Source organism: Poeciliopsis prolifica, unplaced genomic scaffold (genome assembly GCF_027474105.1).
Source record: "Poeciliopsis prolifica strain line A6 unplaced genomic scaffold, Auburn_PproV2 SCAFFOLD003, whole genome shotgun sequence".
In the NCBI taxonomy this organism is placed as follows: domain Eukaryota; kingdom Metazoa; phylum Chordata; class Actinopteri; order Cyprinodontiformes; family Poeciliidae; genus Poeciliopsis; species Poeciliopsis prolifica.
Genome location: NW_026562378.1, coordinates 1,821,486 through 1,841,352, shown reverse-complemented (window position 1 = coordinate 1,841,352; position 19,867 = coordinate 1,821,486). Strand labels below are relative to the sequence as shown.

The 19,867-nt window shown below is 41.2% G+C and overlaps 1 protein-coding gene across 2 annotated transcripts in view; it reads right to left on the bottom strand.

Annotated features, from left to right (window-relative positions):
- Nucleotides 1-13,473: 13,473 nt before the first annotated feature.
- epha8 (eph receptor A8) overlaps nt 13,474-19,867 on the bottom strand; it is a 122,592-nt gene continuing 116,198 nt past the window's right edge. For both annotated transcript variants that reach the window (XM_055026116.1, XM_055026123.1), the window contains exons 19-20: nt 19,541-19,699; nt 13,474-18,275 (exon numbers count right to left, since the gene is read on the bottom strand). In XM_055026116.1, the coding sequence (XP_054882091.1) occupies nt 18,161-18,275; nt 19,541-19,699 (274 nt within the window). In that variant the 3' untranslated portion in view covers nt 13,474-18,160. The remainder of the gene's footprint in view (nt 18,276-19,540; nt 19,700-19,867) is intronic.

The following is a 19,867-nucleotide window of genomic DNA, read 5'->3' as shown; positions in this document are numbered from 1 at the left end:
ATTAAAATCTTTGAAGAGAGAAAGCTCATGCTCGGGAAAACCACGTTTGGTTGTTAATGAAATGATTTTTCTCTCCAGTCGCAGTCAGTTCCCATGATTTGCTCTCCAATGAAGTATCACTGATGGATTATGGGAAAACCTTTTCTGTCCCATCATTCACAGCTGTGGTTCAGGTACATTTCCCTCTCCTGCTTGTTGTGAATATTTCGAAAATATTTTAAATATTTTAAATATACCCTCATTTTCAAAGGGTAGAAAATGATTATAAAGAGATAAAGTGCCATTTTTAAAACTACATATTATAAATGGCGTATTGTGAGAAACCCAAACTACATTGTGGTATTTATTTCGGAACATATTGCTAACACTGGTTACTTTTATCCATCATTATACATCACCTTCTCTGTATGTTGATTTGAAAGCGGGCAGCCTTTGAAAACATAAAAGGACAAATATTGCAAGATGCCTTCCAAAAATATTCACTGGTCGCCTTAATTTTATAGCACAAATATAAATGATTTCATGCATGAAACATGAAATCAATGCAGGTATCTTCTGGAAGGTCGAAACGACAAAAAAAATGATTTCTGTTTCATATAAATATAGCCTAACCATTTTTAAATCAACTGACATGGTTGTTTAGGTGAATCACCTTTTCAAATATTTAGAACAGGCAGAAGGAAATGAACCTGAACCACATATCAGGTTTTTATATAACTATAACTAATAATAAATTAATATTAATAATAATAAATGAACATCACATCAGAAAATGTAATGTTCAATGCACATGGCTTGGAGTTATCGTTTCAGAACCATCCCTGTTCAAAGAGCTTAACCGGGATCCCAGAGATCAGAAAAGTCCTTGAACAATAAATCTCTCTTCATGTCCAAAGTGCCAACATTCTGCGTCCTCCTCCTTTTCCGTTCGGTCTGAAGCAAACGAGCTCACTTTTCACTCACCTCGGCAGCAGCCTATGCTTAGGGACACAGACAGCCATAATCATGCCAACCCACAAGGGGCCACTCACTGCTACCCATTGGACCTGCATGCCTTTGTTCTGCATAATTATCAGTCAGACGCAAAGCTGGCAAGAAGGCCAGAACTCTGCAGCCGGTGGGCTAAATGATTTATGGATCCATGGAAGATAATAATACTACATCTCACAGATAAGCTGACATGAACAATTGAGGGATTTCAGTGAAGACTTGCCAGACACGTTACATTTTCATCCCAAACAAGTTAGCCTCATGCTATCAGAACAGGGGCTGGGTGACGAAGATGGTGGCAGAAATCCTCACGAGACCAGAGGAAGCCTCACCACTCCTCACAGGACGCCATTTTGAACATCACGGCTTGATCTGAGTTCACCAGCTCTCCTTCATAGGATGAGCTGAGAAATGGAGAGGAGGTGACATGTGGACGCACCGATCCACTTTCTTCACTTCCAATACCGATTCAGTTATAAGAGGCATTGATCCAGAGGGGAGAAACAGCTGAACTGACTGAAAATGTTCAGGTTTTTTTTTTTAAAGCAAACGTAAATGTTCTGAATTGCATATTTTTTTGATGACTCTGCACCAGCACACTTACACACACCACTGGCTTCACAAGCTGCATCAACCTTATGAAAACAACACACCATTAATTTATTTAGTCTGTGAAACGGACAGAAACTGACAAAAACAAACTGTAACAAACCTTCTTTCAAATGCTTCAGAAAGGGCAACTAGGAATTTAGAATATAATGTAAATATAAAAACATGATGACGCTCATAGCCCTCATGCATCAGGCATATTGTCACAGAAACCATTTGTTGAATTGTTTTTTATATCAGGATCGATACAGATATTGATAGACATATCAATATCTATGTTGATGTCATGTTCAGCGTTTGTTGCTTTTATTGACAATAGAGAATCAGTTTGTTCACAGCAGATAACATCCAACCTTTACTTACCTGGTAGTTTGTACAAGACATGTTCAGCATTCACTCTGTGACCGGGTCATTTTTGCTGTGCAATTTCAAAACAAACAAACAAAAAAAAACACTCAAAAACAAGTTAAAATGCGGTTTTTCTTTGTCAAAGTGGAGAAGGTATTTGCTTCCAAGCTTCCTATGAAGATAGATTTTAAGCAATATCCGTCTTTCAGTGTTCATCATAAAGTTTGTCGGGTGTTCATCAGGCACATTACACAGGAGAGGCAGTGGCTTCAGCTTCGCCTGCGCCAATACAGAGACGGGGCAAGACATCAATGAGGTAAGAAAAAAAACATAGCAGTGAAACATGAAAGGCCCTAAATGGAGGCAGCAGTCAGCGTCTCCTCCTCTGAGCTAAACCAGCCAGATCTATCCGCTGCTGTGAAGTGCGTAGGACACCTTGAAATCGCCGCCATTTATTTGTTTGAAGAGTTACGTTCCTTTCTTGTCCTCTTAAGGACCCCGGGGAAAAGGCTCTACAGTTTTCCACTTCAGTACCTCGACCTCTGACCCCCGATGTCCCTCCGCTGGCTCTTCACAGCGAGGCGTGGTGAGGGGAAACTGCTCACTGGCAGGATTTAAAGACTTTTCATATCGCCGCGCTGCCTGTCATTGTAGCCAACACCGGGCGATCTTTAACAAATATCTTTAATGCGTCGTGATTGATTCCACATGAAATGAGCTTGCATTTCCATGGCAAACAAAAACTGCCCAAAGTTTTTTTTTGCCTGAAAGCTTAATATTTCGTTCAGGTTTTGAACACATGGACCCGTCCCCGTCCGGCCCAGGAGGGGGATTCTTTAGCAGCTGAGCCGAGGAGCAGAGAGTTCCAGAGTTACCAGCTTAAGATGGTGTGATTTCCCATGGAGCCACAATCTGTAGGTCACCATCTTGAGTTTTTTCCATTTCCTAACAATTGCACCAACCGTTTCTCTCTCAATGAGCTGTACCTCATTTATTACCTCATCTTGTACCTGCTCTCTGAAACATATTACATTAAATAACTTGATTTTGACAGTCTTGGCTTTGGAAGCTTTGAATAATAATAAGCAGCCCATTTTTTATGCCTTTGTTTACATGTCATCAAGACAACATTGCAGATGAAATTGCTAAATTGTGCTGCTGGTGGAGAACAGAGCAGCTCTAAATGTTGTGAAGTAGGAGCTGGCTGGCTGTGTTTATTGGATGGAGGCAGGTCTGCTTTTGTTTCGCAAGTGAAAATAGATAAGAAAAGTTTTTGGTCCCTCATCTATTATCACACTAAACAAACTCCTCTGACAATCGTCCACTCTGTGTCTTGTGATGTGCATAAGAGGATGTGGAAGGGGACTGAGTGAGACAGAGGGAGGGTGTATTGTATATGCTATATGCCTGTGGGAAATGTTTATGTTTCTGTGTGTGTGTGTGTGTGTGGGGGTGTGTGTGTGTGTGTGTGTGTGGGGGGGGGGGGGGGGGGGTGTGTGGGGGGGGTGTGGGGGTGTGTGTGTGGTGGTGGGGGGTAGGGGGTGTGTGTGTTAAAATCTTTGTAGATACCTGAGTTATTTCCATCTACAGCTTGGAATATGAAATGATGTGTGAAGAAAGATTATCTCTACACGGCACAAACACAATGTCTAAAGTATTTTTTTCTGGTTTCTAGTGCAAATATCTTTTTACACTTGAAATAAGACTAAACTTACAAGTGACGTTTTAGCAATTCATAGAAGCTTGCTTTAAGTCAATAATTCCTTTATATTGATGAACAGAAAATACTAGTTCCACTGGCTGATTATTTCACTTAGAACAGGACATTTTCTCCATCAGTAAAATAATCTGATGATGGAACTAGAACCTTCTCATCAATATTAAGGAAATATTGACTTAAACACATATTTCCACCTAAAAGTCACTTGTGAGTTAGTTTTGTCTTATTCCAAGTGCATTAGAAACCAAAAGAATTTGGTAAGATTTTGTGTTTTGGCAGCGTATGGAAGATACTTCTGTCTGAAAATATCAAAATAAAAGCACTTCCTGGTCTGTTCAGTCAGTCTAACACTCGTTTAATTGAGGCCCAATTTCAAGGCAATAAATAAAGTAAATTTTTTTAAGTCATATTTGACCTACATATATACATATATCTTTTTTTAAATAACAACCGAGAGTAACATAGTTACTAGATTCCTGGAAAATAAATAAAATATAAGCATGGTGTGAATTAATTGTGAAGGTTTTCTCTGCTTATCGTCCACCACATCCCGACTCTCAGAGGGTTTTACAAATAGGGAAAAAACAAAGACAAACAAAACGTTCATGATGCATTAATTCAACATTACACCCTCTAACCCAGCGCCACAAATGACCTTTTACTCAACGTTTCTCCGCATCCGCGCCTCGGCTGTGTTTCTGTTCTCATTCCTCTTTGCTGTCAGGCAATAATCTGCAACCTGGGAGGAAGAATTACTTCACGCCAATTAGACAGTGTCATATCGCTAAGAGGGAGGCTGGACACAGGGCCAGGGATCATCATTCTTTAATGAAGCTTTCATTTAAGAATAATGAAAGCTTATTCTGTTCTCCTGGAGAACAGTTCACCTGCCTGTTCTCCAGTCAGGTGAACATTTTCCCAGGGTGAGACCTGCGTCTCCATCACGGCGCGTTCGCCTTAAAACAAAACCACGTTTACATCGGCGAGGCTTCAAAGGCGGGAAGAAATGAGATGTCTGCATTGTGCGGCTGATGAAGTGGATGGGGTGTAATGAAGGGGGTGATGAGTGTATATTCAAAATGACAGGCAGGTGATGATATGTGAGGGGGGGGGGGGGGGAGGAGGAGTGACAGTCACAAAACTGTGCAGCGCAGCAGGGAGGGAGCAGAATTCAACTGGTTCCCCGAACAGATGAGTTAATTGTCCGGACGAAAATCACTTAGCAAAGTCCTTCATCCGGTCCTGAAAAGGTGAGGAAGGATGAAGTGAGCTAACCTGCCACTTGACCGTGTTGCGGTCCGCGTCTCCATCCTCCGCTCAGCCCGGCCGAGTTCCAAACACTTCAGCTCCATCTGCTCGTCCACTCGCCAGAGAGGGGTCAGATCCGGGGCACCGGAGCAGCCAATTTTAGCTCTTTAAACTTCCTCCAAGTTCCAGCACTCTCACACGCTGGCAGCATAGGTGCAAACTGCCAATCACAATGGCGGGGCGCTCGGCTTTAAAGCCAAGAGGAGGAAGTCTTTCAGCTGGAAGAGCGAGCGGGAGCCGGTCTGAAAGTCGACAGGAAATGAGTCGGTGCTTCTCTTAAGCTTCTCCATGAGTCACCAGCGAGTCGGCGCCGAGCCGCGGCGCCGCTGCTGGATTGACACGTTGCATGTTATTTACATATGGAAACTTTGTGCATGTAAGAGACGTTGGAGGGCAAAAAAAAAAAAAAAAAAAACTATCATTGTATCTGCCGTCCATATTTTCTGGATTGATGTCTATTCCGCGACTGAACGGCGGATCGGCTAATTTAAACACCTGCACCACTGATGATCAGTTTCTTTTATTCTGTAACTGAACAGAAACACACCAAACTCTGCAGCACACAAAAATGTTAAGCTTGTCAGAGTCAAGCTACCATCGCAGACTTACATCCCTCACCCTTTCTAGTTTTTAAATTAAAACTTTTTCCTGATGTGTGAAATGTAAAACCCTTGGATCTTGTTATCTATTTGTAGTGTTGCCAATTAGCAGCACAGCACTGCATCCCTTTGTCTTTATATATCACATGAACATTTAAGCTTCAGTGCGTTATCATGTGTCATCGGCGGCGAGCAGCTTTCTGCGTGTGTGATGTCACGTTGCAACGTGTTAATAGACACACAAACTAATCTCTCTCCATCTTAGAACTTTGTTCTTTTCCTCTGTGACCCATAAATGAGTCAGTGTGTGTGCGCGTGTGGAAATATTTGCACAAGTGTATCTCTGCATGGATGGACTCCACAGGGCTCAGACCTGATCAAAGTGAAAGTGTGTCAGTTTGCAGGTAGTGGAGCAGTCTGCCGCTGCTCACTGCAGAGAGCAGAGCTGTGAGAGGCTCCAGCGCCGGCGTGGAGCGAGGGAAGAGCTGCAAAGATCAGAAAGCGTGATTCCGCCTTTCATTGAGGTCGGGTGGAGGTCGGACAGCCTCAGGGTGGTGATTTTGCTCCCACGGCAGGCCATAGGAGTCAGCAGGACCGAAAAAAAGGCTGAACTGAGGGTCGGAGGTCGGACTCTTCCGACAGGGGGACGGCGCACACAAAGCAAACCGCAAAACCTTTGTGTGCTGAATGTTAGCAGGTGAAACCTGCAAACATCATTTATTTAGCCATGATCCATGGAGCGCGCTCACTCATGCTTTTACAATCCTCAGCTGAATCTCTCCTGCACAGAATCAGACGGATAAATTTAGAGGAACAAAAGACAGAAGAAGTTTGTCCAATCAAACATTGGCGCCATTATGAGAAATGCCAGACAGGAAGTTCTTTTTCTTGGTTTCCATTTTCTGTTTGGGATTCAAATTGTTGGAGCACATGATCATAAGAACTAAGACACTTTGGAACAGTTGCAGGAAATCACTGAAACAATGATGACTAAATAATCAGGATTATATTCATATTCAACAATTTAAAAAACATTTTTTCTTCTATTTTTTTAAATTTCAGACGCGAGTCGTTTTTATATTATTATAAATGTTTAATAAAAATTAAACTACTTTTAGCGATGCATTGAAATCTGTCAAAACACAAGTCATAATTGTTGTAAATTGATTTTTAAAAATCCTTTTCCTCATCCTGCCGGGGGATATTTCCCTGATTAATATGCATAAATAAAAACACATTCACAATGACACAAGCTGCGTTGTGACGTTATGAACGATCAGCTCAACTGCTGACGCCTTTATGGAGGAAGAAACCTGGGACTGAAATGAAATGCATAAAAACACACATCACAGGCTGAGGCCATGCAACGCAGAGCAGACATGGTGGAGAAGCTGCTCTGGTCAGATAAGACTTTCTGGCCCTAATGCAAAACTCTACAATGTGGCAGAAAACTAAAAAACAAAACAAAACACACCATCTGCTCGATGAAACGGGTTACAAGAGCTTTGGATTTTTCATTGTAGTTCAGTTTTATTTTGTTGTGACTTTTTGTTTGTCTAATTCAGTTGGTTTGAATTGTTTTTTATGGTGCGTTTGCCAACTTATATTGTAGTGAAACACTGTGTCAGTTTCATTGGTTATAGACACAGTTGGGCAGTAAATACTTTCATTTTCTCAATTACATTTACTTGAGTATTTCTGCTGCGCTTTATGTTTCACTGTAACTTGAGTCATTCCATTATGAACTGTGGTTACGCTTATTTGAGTTCAATTTCTGGATTCTCGGCACACAGCTGGACTTTTTGTTAAACTTTCATACATTTTTCATTGAAAGAAACTGAATTTGCCCGATGTTATTTTTTTTGTCTCATAACCTTAAAGTACCAAAATATCCACGTTACTTTATATTTTGGTGCGTCTGGTGACGTAATTGTGAAATATGAAATGATTGATAATTTGGTCAGTTGCTCAGTGAATGACTAGACTTTTTACCAAATGCTTTTTTACTGACTTGAGTAAAAACATGTTGATGTCTGGTTATAGACTACAACTTAAAATGATGGTTTCAGTTTTTTTTGACAGTATGTCAATAAATACTGTTTTATTGACAGTATTTAGAATTTGAATCGTCTTTACAGATTGCATCGATCCCCCAGTTCCAAACCCGGAACTGACTTTCTTTGTGTGAAGCAGCACAGTGAGACCTGCTGCACTCTGGAGGAAATACAAACTTCTGTCTCATTCATATTTATGTTCTTGAAATGCATCGAGCTGCTTACAGATTTGCTTGGCAGAGCTGCATTCTGACATCCTGCAGAGTTAAATCTCTCTCAAATCTTTGTCCACGTGTGGCCAGCAGCCCAAAAAAGAAAATAAAAAATCCACAATCACCCACTTCAATGTCACTGCAGTAGGGAACATGCCAATAGCCCAACAATCACACAAACACCGACTTCGCTCAGGTCCCTGAATGCAACATTCTCTCCATTTGTTAACAGGCTGAAAGGTTGTTTGGATTAATTGAAGCCTCTCGTATTCGGAGCACGCGCTGGCCGGTACAACATCTTGGAGAAAAGAAATGGACGTAACGGAACAAAGGGGGGGCAGCATGTCAATTGGGCGAGAAAAGTAGAAGGTTCATCCCTGAAAAACTAAATGAAAGATTAAAATATCTAAAATGATTGTTTGGCTGTGTGGTGAACAGGATGATAACCGCGTAATGAGGCATTTCTCCCTGCGCCGCGCGCGCTAATTAGCTTCTTTTCTTCGGGGGACCAGAGGGGAAGGGGGGGTCTGTTTTATAAAGCTTAGAGGAATAAAGAGGGAACTGCTGCATCGATACAAATTATTTCACTTATAACAAACAATTCGCCCTGCAGGAAAGAGGAGCTTCTTTAGAAACGAAACACGCCGACAGAGAGTGAGAGAGAGGAAGGTCACCATGAAGGTGAGCGAGAGAGAGGTCACCATGAAGCAGAGAGAGAGAGAGGTCACCATGAAGCAGAGAGAGAGAGAGGAAGGTCACCATGAAGGAGAGAAAAAGAGAGAGGGGAAGGTCACCATGAAGGAGAGAAAAAGAGAGAGAGGAAGGTCACCATGAAGGTGAGAAAAAGAGAGAGAGGAAGGTCACCATGAAGGTGAGACGGAGAGAGAGGTCACCATGAAGGCGAGCGAGAGAGAGGTCACCATGAAGCAGAGAGAGAGAGAGGAAGGTCACCATGAAGGAGAGAAAAAGAGAGAGGGGAAGGTCACCATGAAGGTGAGAAAAAGAGAGAGAGGAAGGTCACCATGAAGGTGAGACGGAGAGAGAGGTCACCATGAAGGCGAGCGAGAGAGAGAGAGAGAAAGGTCACCATGAAGGAGAGAGAGAGAGGTCACCATGAAGACGAGCGAGAGAGAGGTCACCATGAAGCAGAGAGAGAGAGGAAGGTCACCATGAAGGAGAGAGAGAGAGAAAGGTCACCATGAAGGAGAGAAAAAGAGAGAGAGGAAGGTCACCATGAAGGAGAGAAAAGAGAGAGAGGAAGGTCACCATGAAGGAGAGAAAAAGAGAGAGAGGAAGGTCACCATGAAGGAGAGAAAAAGAGAGAGAGGAAGGTCACCATGAAGGCGAGAGAGAGAGGAAGAGAGAGGAAGAGAGATGAGGTGAATCGATAAATATCTCTCGGACTGATTGGAGCTAATTAGAGACGTAGAGCGGTTCTCTGGAAAAGCCGGGCTGGAATTGAGTTGGCCGAGCCGTCAGAGCCAATTAGGCAGCTGCGTTATGGGAGCAGAGAGAAAACACACAGTAGATTAAGACTAGAGCCGCCCTGTGGAAGCACCTGTGTGTGTGTGCGTGTGTGTGCACACAGTGCGTGTGTGGGGGTGTGTGTGCGTGTGTGTGCGTGTGTTCTTACCAGAATGACGTGTGGGGGAAAAATAGCGATCATTGTTTTGCGTGATAAACTCTGTTAGCGCTCGCCGCTTGTCACGTGTTTATGAGTCTCCATCATGCAACAGCTGTCAGCTGCCCGGCAAACAGCTGTGGAGATCCCCGGAACACACACACACACACACACACACACACACACACACACACACACACACACACACACACACACACACACACACACACACACACACACACACACACACACACACACACACTCCCAGTTGCTCTGCGCACATCTGGCCATAAATGCGGGTGATGATGTTTGATGCGGTGATTGCTGCTGCTTGTAATCACTCGCTGTAATGTCGGAGTCTTCAGTTTGGACTCAAAGCTTTTGTAAAGAGTTGGCCCGGCTCGCAGCCAGAAGCAGCAGCTCTGCTTCTGGCTGATGACTGGAAATAGATGAGTTATTAACTCTGAGCTTCACATCTGGACAAAGATCTGCGCTGAGAGAAGATGAGCGTCATCAGCATCGTGACGCTGTTGAGGATAATCTGGGCGTCTTGTTACAACTCAGCCTTGAAAATATGATCTAAGAATTTCCTCAGAGCGCAGGATGTTCAGCTCTATCAGCTTCTGCTTGGATTGAACTGAACGTTGAATCAAAGGAAATGACGTCAATGTGGAACCTCGCGCTTTCTTCCAAGAGCTGTTCATGTTCTTGAAACAATGTTTTAGAACTGTGTGTGTATGTTTTTTAATTTTCTGATGTTTTTCAAAACCTGATACAATTGAGATTTGTTTCTACAATTAGGAAATACATCACACTAAACTACTTCTAATGAAAAATACATAGATTAAGATGTCCGTATTGATGACGTCATGTATTGGATCCAGTTGAAATATTTTTAAATATCAGTTTTAGAAAAAGTGCGTTTTTCTGTCCTTCCAACCAAAACTTGACTCCACAATGAATTATTTATCTATCTCTGCTTTTTTTCTCCTGCCATTGTGTAAACAATGACTTTCTAACAAACTCCTGGTATCTCTTATTTTATTTTATTGTAGCCTATTGTCTTTTATTTATAACAGTGGAAAACAGACTGATTTTGCAGACTGTGTGTCTGTGGCGCATCGTTCCAACCAAGGTCGTTCCCATCATTATGGAAATTCACACTGAAGAGCGTCCCCTTTCTGCAGCGCCGCACTTCTTTAAATGAAGGCAACAAACTTAAATTAAAAAAAAAAAAGTTCATCTGTATCGTCTCCCTCTGCCTGGTTCGGTAGAACCTGCTCCGCGGCGATAAAACCCAAACCGCTCGCCGTCTGATCCGATTTGTGCGGCGCGTCTCGGCCTATCGGAGGACAACCCGGTTCTGGTTCCGGCTCGCTGGGAGCCGATACGGAGCGGAGTCAATCAGGGGACAGTGAAGATGGGGCCCACGGACGGGAGGCGTCGTGACGGGAGACGCAGCGGCGGCTGATAATTGGGCGTGGGAGTCCGTGGCAACAAAGCAACGCGGCCCTGGTAATAAGATTAATGATGTTGTGTTAGGCCTCGTTTCACTGAGGACTGGATTATCTCTTAACAGCCTCCCAAGGTGAAGGAAAGGACAATTACTAATACACAGATTCATCAGGCTCGCTCCCTGTTCGGGCTGAGATTGGACCGGGTCAGGCCTCATTCCCGCAGAAAAACAGCAATTCACTCCAAAATGACTTAACAAATTGCTTTGAGCTGGAGTTTTGCTGTCACAGTGCTGAGTTCAGGTCGAACACCTTGAAGGTCAGAGCCGTGACCCGAACACATGAAAACCTCATTAGAGATCATCTTTGGACCATGTCAGGGCTGAACGCTGCAGGGACATCTGGGACAAACACAGAGACACAGGAAGTGTCACTGTGGGGGGAAAATACTCACATTTATCCTGTTATTGCTGTTAGTGTTGTTTTGTTTTGTTTTGGTCGAGCCCTGAAGTTTCAGATAACTTTTAATCTCAGACACAGTGAAGCAGATTAAATATAAAATGCAAGTTTTATGATCATTTCATTAATAAACGAAAAGCTACACCCAAACCAAACCGGCTACGGGTGAAAAAGTAACTGATGCTGTTTTAAGTTAGAATTAGGCCAATTTATTTTTTTTTCTTTCTTAAAAGCTGAATTGAGCTTCACTGCCTGACCTGCAGGATAAACAGAACCTGTCTGGCAACACGAAGCACACTGCAGGACCCCCATAAAGACACTCAAGAAGGTGAAAAGATGAAGACGCCGAGTCCATCCGGCTGTAAAGGTTCACAATGAGAAACAAAACACAGACGAAGGAACCGGAAAACTTGGAAAAATCACTTCATGAATGCAACAATGACTCATGCAGGAGCAAAGAATCCAGGATTTGCAGGCATCACTCATGTAAGGTCAGAGTTCAAAACTGAACGAGAAACCAAAAAACTGAAACGTTCTGAGGACAAAAATCAGTTTTGACCAGAAATAAAATGCTTTCTGTGGACTGACAGGAACTCTGTAAAGAGTGTGTTGTATTGGATGTGAAGCAGAAAAACAACATTGTACTGACAGTCAGTGATTGGTTGTACTGACAGTCAGTGATTGGTTGTACTGACAGTCAGTGATTGGTTGTACTGACAGTCAGTGATTGGTTGTACTGACAGTCAGTGATTGGTTGTACTGACAGTCAGTGATTGGTTGTACTGTGTTGGTGCTGGGATTATTTTTGATTTGATACCTTCATGTTGTCAAATCCCCTTGAAAATCTTATCAAGGGGATTTTCTTATTCGTACTTCATTTGAAGATGAACGACATGCAATCCCATGGGTACAATCTGTTTTCTCACTGTTCCACTCAGGCCACACCCCCCACAGCTCAGAGGCGGAGCTGGTAAATGTGTGGCACTCTGTATGCCGAATGACTTTTGGGAACTTTTCAAACAAGATTGTCTGAAATGCACATGGATTTGATGAGAGAACGACGTTACAACGTGATGTAAAGATCAAATAAGTTGATTTTGTATACCAGATTGAAACCAGATTTATTGAGCCATTGCAGTTCAGGAAGCAACGATGACTCCAACGTTTCTGAGGAGGATAATAGGAGCAGTCACCTTTAAATCACTGATTAAACATAAACAGATGGTATGAATATAACAGATACTTATCTTAAAATCTGATTAAATTCAAATAATCCAGTAACTTCAAACTCAGTGGTTCCAGTTCTGTATGTCCAAACATGTTGTGAGCGTGTTGTTCGTGAACCAGCCTCCCCATTCCTCCCCATTCCTCCCCATTCCTCCTCATTCCTCCCATTCCTCCCATTCCTCCCATTTCTACATTTCAGTTCCATTTTTCTACGTCTGGTAACTGCATAACGTCTCTTTCAGTCGACATCATGCAGCGACAGCACACCAAGTGCACTGCAGAAAGAAAGCGAGCATAAATCATTCTATTTGCAATTAGGATAATAAAATGATTTCCAACAAACAGCATGGTGACATGTTGAGGAGGCAATAGGTGATCACCATGGAGATCGGAATACAGAGAAACCTTTTGGTTTTCCATACATGAAGAGGCATCATCGTACTTTCTGTTGCTCTGGAAGCCGTGGTGGATCGGCGCCTACCAAGATGGCCGTTCAGTGTTGTGGACCATGTGTGGGAACCATGTGTGGTGAGAAGCTGTTGGAAAACGAGCCAAAACGTTGGACCAAAGACAAAGACAAGAAGAAGACAAGACGACGTCATGAACTAGATTGAGAGGAGGAACAACAATCAGCTGAGCCTGGATGACTTACAAAGGGAATTGTCCCTAAACAACTGTACGTGAACCTCTGGCTTGAACTGTGTGTGTCATATTGGAACATGAACTAGGGTTTTTTTTTTGGAATAATTTTGCTTTGGCTGCTCGCTCTATCCAGAGTGAACAGGCCATGAGTCCAGAACACGGCCAGTCCGGGTTCCACCTGCTCCAGAAACAGTTCACTGTTGCAGTCACACACAGATGAACATTCCTTTATTGTGTCTTTATGAACAGTTTGCACATATATGATTTATCATCAGCAACAAGGATGACTCATCCATGACAACAGATCAGTTCAGAGTTGGTATCGTTTATGAAACAAAACGTCCGAATAAATAATGAGATGTGAACAAATCGGGCCTTTCTTTTCTTCCTTCCAGTGACTGAACATCTTGAATACATTATAAATCGATTCATCTAGCAAAAAACAGATCCTAGCTTTAGAAAATATGGATTTACAGTTCAAGCCCTGTGACTTCAATAGCATCCAAAAGGAAAACAAAAGTCTGAAACCAGTAGTAAAATGTCACTATAATACAAGAAATATAATAAAGTTCTCTAATAAAAACAGTATCAACCAACCGGAGGGAGTTCGACCAGAAAAGACATTCTCCTGTTCGCACAAATCAACAAGCTTTAGAAGTTTAGGCAAAGTTTTTAATTTGCAAACATTTCACTGACATGTTCTTTGTTGCCTTTTGTCAGGACTGAGGCAAACCATGTGAGCAGATGTCAAAGAAACACTTTATTTTACAGCCTTTGCAGTTCATGTGCCATGTTTTACCTCATAGTCACACTGATCTGTGTCTGCAGATACAGTACCAATAAAAATTATTCATTCCCTTGAATGTTCTTCACTTTATATCGATGCATCATGATCAGTAAAGTTTGGCTTTTTGAACCAAAGAGTTAAAACGCAACATTAAAACGCTTTAATGTTGAAGTAAAAATGTATTCCTCCAAAGTAATGACAATTAAATAAAGTATTTCACATAAAATAAATGTTGCATGAATATTCCTCATTAACTACATGCATATTTTATTTAATGGTAATGATTTTTGTAGTAATTGATTCTCACATTAACATTATAAATTTTTTTATTTCTGAATGTTTTTTTTTTTTCAAAAAAAGCCAAATTTTGTTGATTATGATTGATTTATAAAAACAAAATCATCCACAACCAACAGAAAGGGAAAACATTCAAGGGGGTGAATACTTTTTAAAGGCACTGCATTCACTTTTGGATCATCAAAAAAGAATCAGTACTGATCCTAAATTTACTTCAGTAGATTTAATACATGTTGTTGAAAAAAAATAAAGAAAGAAAGAAAAGTAAAAAAAATAACACAAGGATTTTCGGTTGTGCTACATTTCTTCCAAGAGAATAGAAAAAAAATAACACATTCAAAAATGTATAATTTTACCACCATTTTATGTCCAGAAATGACAATTTCTGAATTTCCATTTTGCATTACAGCAAGAACGGCGCCTGAAGTCAGAATGCTGACATCTGGAGGTCACCAGCGTGAGTCCAACATCAGTTTGCAGTATCGGTGACACGGCATGTAGTCATCAGCACATTTGACATGTTTCAAACACATTTCAAATTCATGAAATGTTCCTTTTGTGTTTCCGACACAAAAAAATGGAGAGGAAAATCAAAACAATTTGTGCTGCTGATGGCACTTAAGACCACAACTAAAAGCAGATCCTCGTGTCAACCTGGTTCCAGATCTGAGCTCTAACTTCTTGGACGAATGTGAAACGTCCACATCTGGTTACACAGCGGACGTTTGATGACACAGCGACAAGATGCGATGGTGTAAATCTGATGTGAAAGCTATGCAGTGTGATATTTTTGCATGAAAGATACATAGAATAAATATTGAAGCTGAGCAGAAATAGTGACTGTAATTTTTTACATTTCTATGTTTGGAAATATATCGATTATCTGCTAGTTCAGAAGGCATTTTGATCAACGATGACTGAATACAAACTCAATTTGTCTTGATTTAGCAAATAGGAAATGCCTTGATGGACGTGGACAGCCATTCTGGAGAGACTTTAAGTCTGTAAAAGTTATTGTTTTGCTCAAAAGATCAATATTTATTTATTTTTTTAATACATAGTATATATTATTTTTTTACAAATGCTCATAATTTACTTTAATTCTGTTATTTCAAGAGCGCTACCTAAATTACACAACTTATTAATTTCTTTAAATTGGCAGCTATAAGTTGGGTACTGTGTTTGAGTTAGCCAGCAATGAGCTAACAGTACAGGCAAATATTTTAGATTATCAAAAAAATGTTAACAACAGACAAAGACAACCTGGATTAATACGAAACACTGTTTTCTAATGATTTTATTTATTTCAGGAAAAATAAATAGTCAAACAGTGCAATTATCTGCTCAGTGGAAACTTTGCAGCATTCTTGTTGAGGACAAATCAGTTTTATTCCAAAATCCTTTTCCAGTCAACTCGATTCAGTTATTTTATCTGAATCGAGTTGACTGGAAAACAAAGGTTTTAGCTGTGATATAAAACCTGCAAGAAAAAAAACACTCCATCTTTTTTTTCTGCTAAAAATGGCGGGTTGAAATGCCTTCAAAATAAAAGACTCACTGCCCGACAATAAGGCTCCAGGGCAAATGTTACAGTGAAGCTTGATTTCTTTTTCATGTACAGGCAAGTTGTACATGAAGCCAACATTCAGCTGGGTTGGAGTGCAGGGCCTCCTTTCCTTATTAAATCCTTTTATTACTGAATTTATTTTTAAAACTGGCTTTATGTGTTTAGTCGTGTTATCTTTGTCTGATATTAAAATGTGCTTTATGATCTGAAAAGTGTCAAAGAGTCCCAGGGCATAAATACGTTGGGACAGCACAGGGGTAACATCTCAGACGGATCATCACAGTCATGCACACACACACCCACACACACAAACACACTCAAAAGGGTAAATTACATGTGTAGTTTTGAGCAGCCGGAGGAAGCTGGAGTACCCGGGGAGAATCCATGCATCTACGAAGGACGACATGCAAACTCCAACAACCCAGAAAGCAAAGCCAGGATTCAAACCCAGGAGATTCTTGCTGTAAGACGGTGGTGCTAGCAGCTGTGCCACCGTGTTGCCTCGTCCCAGATTCACTTTGATGTGAAACGTCTGCTCTTTAAGAAATTAAAACTTTTATTTTTCATGAAAAGTGTGCTTACGTTGAATCAATTCCTGAATCAAAGGCTGCTCTAATAAGAAAATGCATCCCTTTAAGAATGGACTCCTGTCAACTGATGTGCTTTCCAAAACACATTGTAATGTGTGTTTATACAGTCAATATAAAATATATTAATTTATATACAAACCTTATTTTCAAAGGTTTCATTTTTAATTAAACGAAAAACTAAATCGTCGTTAAGTCCTCCGAGCCTTTATAAGCCAGACAAACTGAAAATCTAGAGTTAGCGTCATTTCTGTGTGTTAGCACCGTAACACTCTAAAGACAGTTAGGAGAGGCAAAGAAAGTAGCTTTACTGTTAAATAACTATGAGTTAAAAATACTCATTTTAGTGACAACTGCATCCGTGACCGTCTGAATGGATTATAAAGATATTCTTGGATTTAAATATTTTGCTAAGCTAAACTGTCGCACCGAGGACATTGTTGAAGCAAAGAGTTGGATCAAAACAAAATTATACACTATCACACAAACCTGGTTTTGACTGTTTAAACATTAAATGTAAATAATAATAAAAAAAAAACATGTAAAAGTCCATATTTGTGGTATTATGGGATGGTACAGCATGGATAACTGAATGTTACTTTGGAAACATGCTAAAGTCACAACATTGTTTTGTTTCTCAGGAGTTTTACTTCTATTGCAAAATTTCAGATACTAAGTTTGTGCCGAGTAGGCCTGCCTGCAGTCCAGATCTTGACTCCTGCTGAGAGTGTGAGGTAGACTGAGAATCCCTTATTCAGCAAGCTGGCCACAGATTTACCTGTACACTGCACGTAATGTTAACACACACAAAACCCCAAAACCAAACAAAAAGCTGAAGCATCTCCCAACTGTCTGAGTGTTGCTGGCTTTAGCTTTTAGATTCACTTACTTTTTTTTGTCTGGTAAATAAAAGATGTGATAAATCACCTAATTTTTAGCTAGCGCCGTGCGTTCAGTTGTGTTTCAACCAGAAAGCCTTTTGAACACGAAAAGATTGTAGAATAAAGTGCACTATAGTTGAGTTATACACATCTTCCAGGCACAGCAGCTGCAGGCCGGCCGGCCAGGAGGTTCTGGGTCTCCAGCGTGGTTCGTGTTGGGAAGCAGATCTGACACCGCGGCCCGTTGTCAGAGCTAAAATCTGGGGTGAAGCTGGAGGTGAGCCAGCTTCAGGTGAGCCCCGGCTCATGTTCCTCACTTCAGTCTCGTTCTGAACGGCTCTCTTCTGAAGTTTATTGCTGCCTTTCTACAGCAGCATCAGAACCTTTCCAAACACACGACCTGTGCTACATCACCGCAGGGCTCAGGCTCTTCCCTGGGACTGGAAATCACACTACTCTCATATATTCACCATAAATTATCATTTTTTTTCACAGTAGACAACAAACTTAAAATAATATGTCATAATTAAGGCAGTCTTTTCATTCTTAAACAAGAGATATAACTGTATTCAGTAGGAAGAGAAAAAGAAAAGGTAGGTCCCAAAGGTGTCACGTTTCCTCGCTTCCACAGGCGATCGATCCCTTTACGTTTTGTTCTTAAATTCTCAAGTAAAAATCTTGAAAAGTTCTTAGGTAGTGTCTCGTCCTGTTTACCTGTCGTTTTTGTTTTTCAAGGCGTCCTTGTCGGCCTTACAAAAGCCTGGGACTGTAAAGCAGTCAGTGACCTCAGCTCTGGAGTTATACGTGGACCGACGGGACGCTCTTGTTGAGGACCTGCGCTCTCATTAGCTGGACGCTGGTCATGATCTTCTTCTGATGACCCATGAGCGTCACGCCAAGCCTCTGGATGTCCCTGGTGACACGAAATCTAAATCAATTTCATCATCCACACTGGCAAAAGCAGTGCTGTGAAAAAAAAGAACTTCACTTTAAACAGGCTTTTGAACTTTCTAAGACTGTGTGCTGGTCGTGTTTAGGGGTGGGACCCAGCGCAGGCAATGAACCAGAGTGTGAGATGATGTACAAAATGGAAACTTACAAGAGAAATGGAAAAACTGACAGAGAAAAACGACTGAACTAACAGAAAAGAACAGGAGGAAAAACAAAGTCGCAGAGGAAAAATGGAGGACAAGGACTGACAGAAAGACAAAAAGCTTTGTTTCCATCACCAAGGATGGAAACAAAACAAAAATAACCTTGCGATTTCTGTTTCCAAATTATGAGAAAGGCAATTAAAATCACATGTGGATATATTTTTTTACTCGCTAACTCATTAAAAACATGCAGCGCCGTCTTCCTGTCGTAGTCTTCTTCGTGATTTGCAGCAGTGGCAACATTGTGACTTGTGTGAGACACACACACAAAAACATTTCCACTGGAGTTTTGCCATTAAAGCAATTTTAATATGGCAGACAAATCACATCAGCATAGAGCCAAAAGCTTTTTTCTTCCAAAACTGTCACAAATTTATTTTCGAAATGTCAAATTGCAATTGTGTGGTCAATGGAAATGCAGCTAAAGAGACCAGAAGAGCTAATCACAGTTGAGTGGAAGCAGCTGGTGAAGGGAGCAGGCAGAGGCAACTGAGGAAATGATAAACTGCTGGGAAGAGGAGCAGAGACTGAGGGGAAGGTGAGAAATAAACAAAGCAAGAAGAAAAGAAAACCCAGCCAGATACATGCAGTAAAGAAACTATTTTTAAAGCACAATCTATGAGAATGAATGAAGTAACACAAGATATAAACTAAAAGTGAAAAAAAACATTGAAGAAATAATCAAAACATAAACATAAATGAAACTACTGATCATTACAGCAGCGCTCTGCAGATTCATCAGGTTGCAGTGTGAACAGCTTTGCTCAGGACTTTAAAAAAAAAAAGCATATTGTTTGGAATTTATTGTGATTTCTTAACTTTTGTCTTACTTGGTTAATGTTGCTTATTTAGCCTGGGTCTACTTTGTGACTTCTGTCACTGGTGTGTTAATAACCACTTGATTGTAATGTTGGTTTAGTTCCATTTTAGATAATTTGCTCAGTGCCAGTTCACAACAACCATTTGATATTTCATAGTTTATAGTATTTGGTTCTTCAGCCGGATGGCTCCTCGCAGTTCTCACCCTTGCTTCATGCTTATGACGTGTCCCAGAGTGTGGAAGCCCCCTGCTGCAAAGTGCTCTTTGTATCGGCCCATCTTTATGGTGTCCAACCACTCGTCTACAGAGTTACAGCTGCTGAAGTCAGGGATGGCTCTCTCCACTAACGGAGGACTGCTTAAACTGCAGCAAAGAGAAAAGGGAAAGGCTTCGGTTATGGGAAATCAGCTTTTGATTGTGCTTCCACATCTCCTCAAACGAAACACACGTCCTATGCAGACGGACCGGAGTTTGATTACAACGGACCAAACAGAGACGATATGAAAGCACCCAAAAAAATCCTTCTACTTT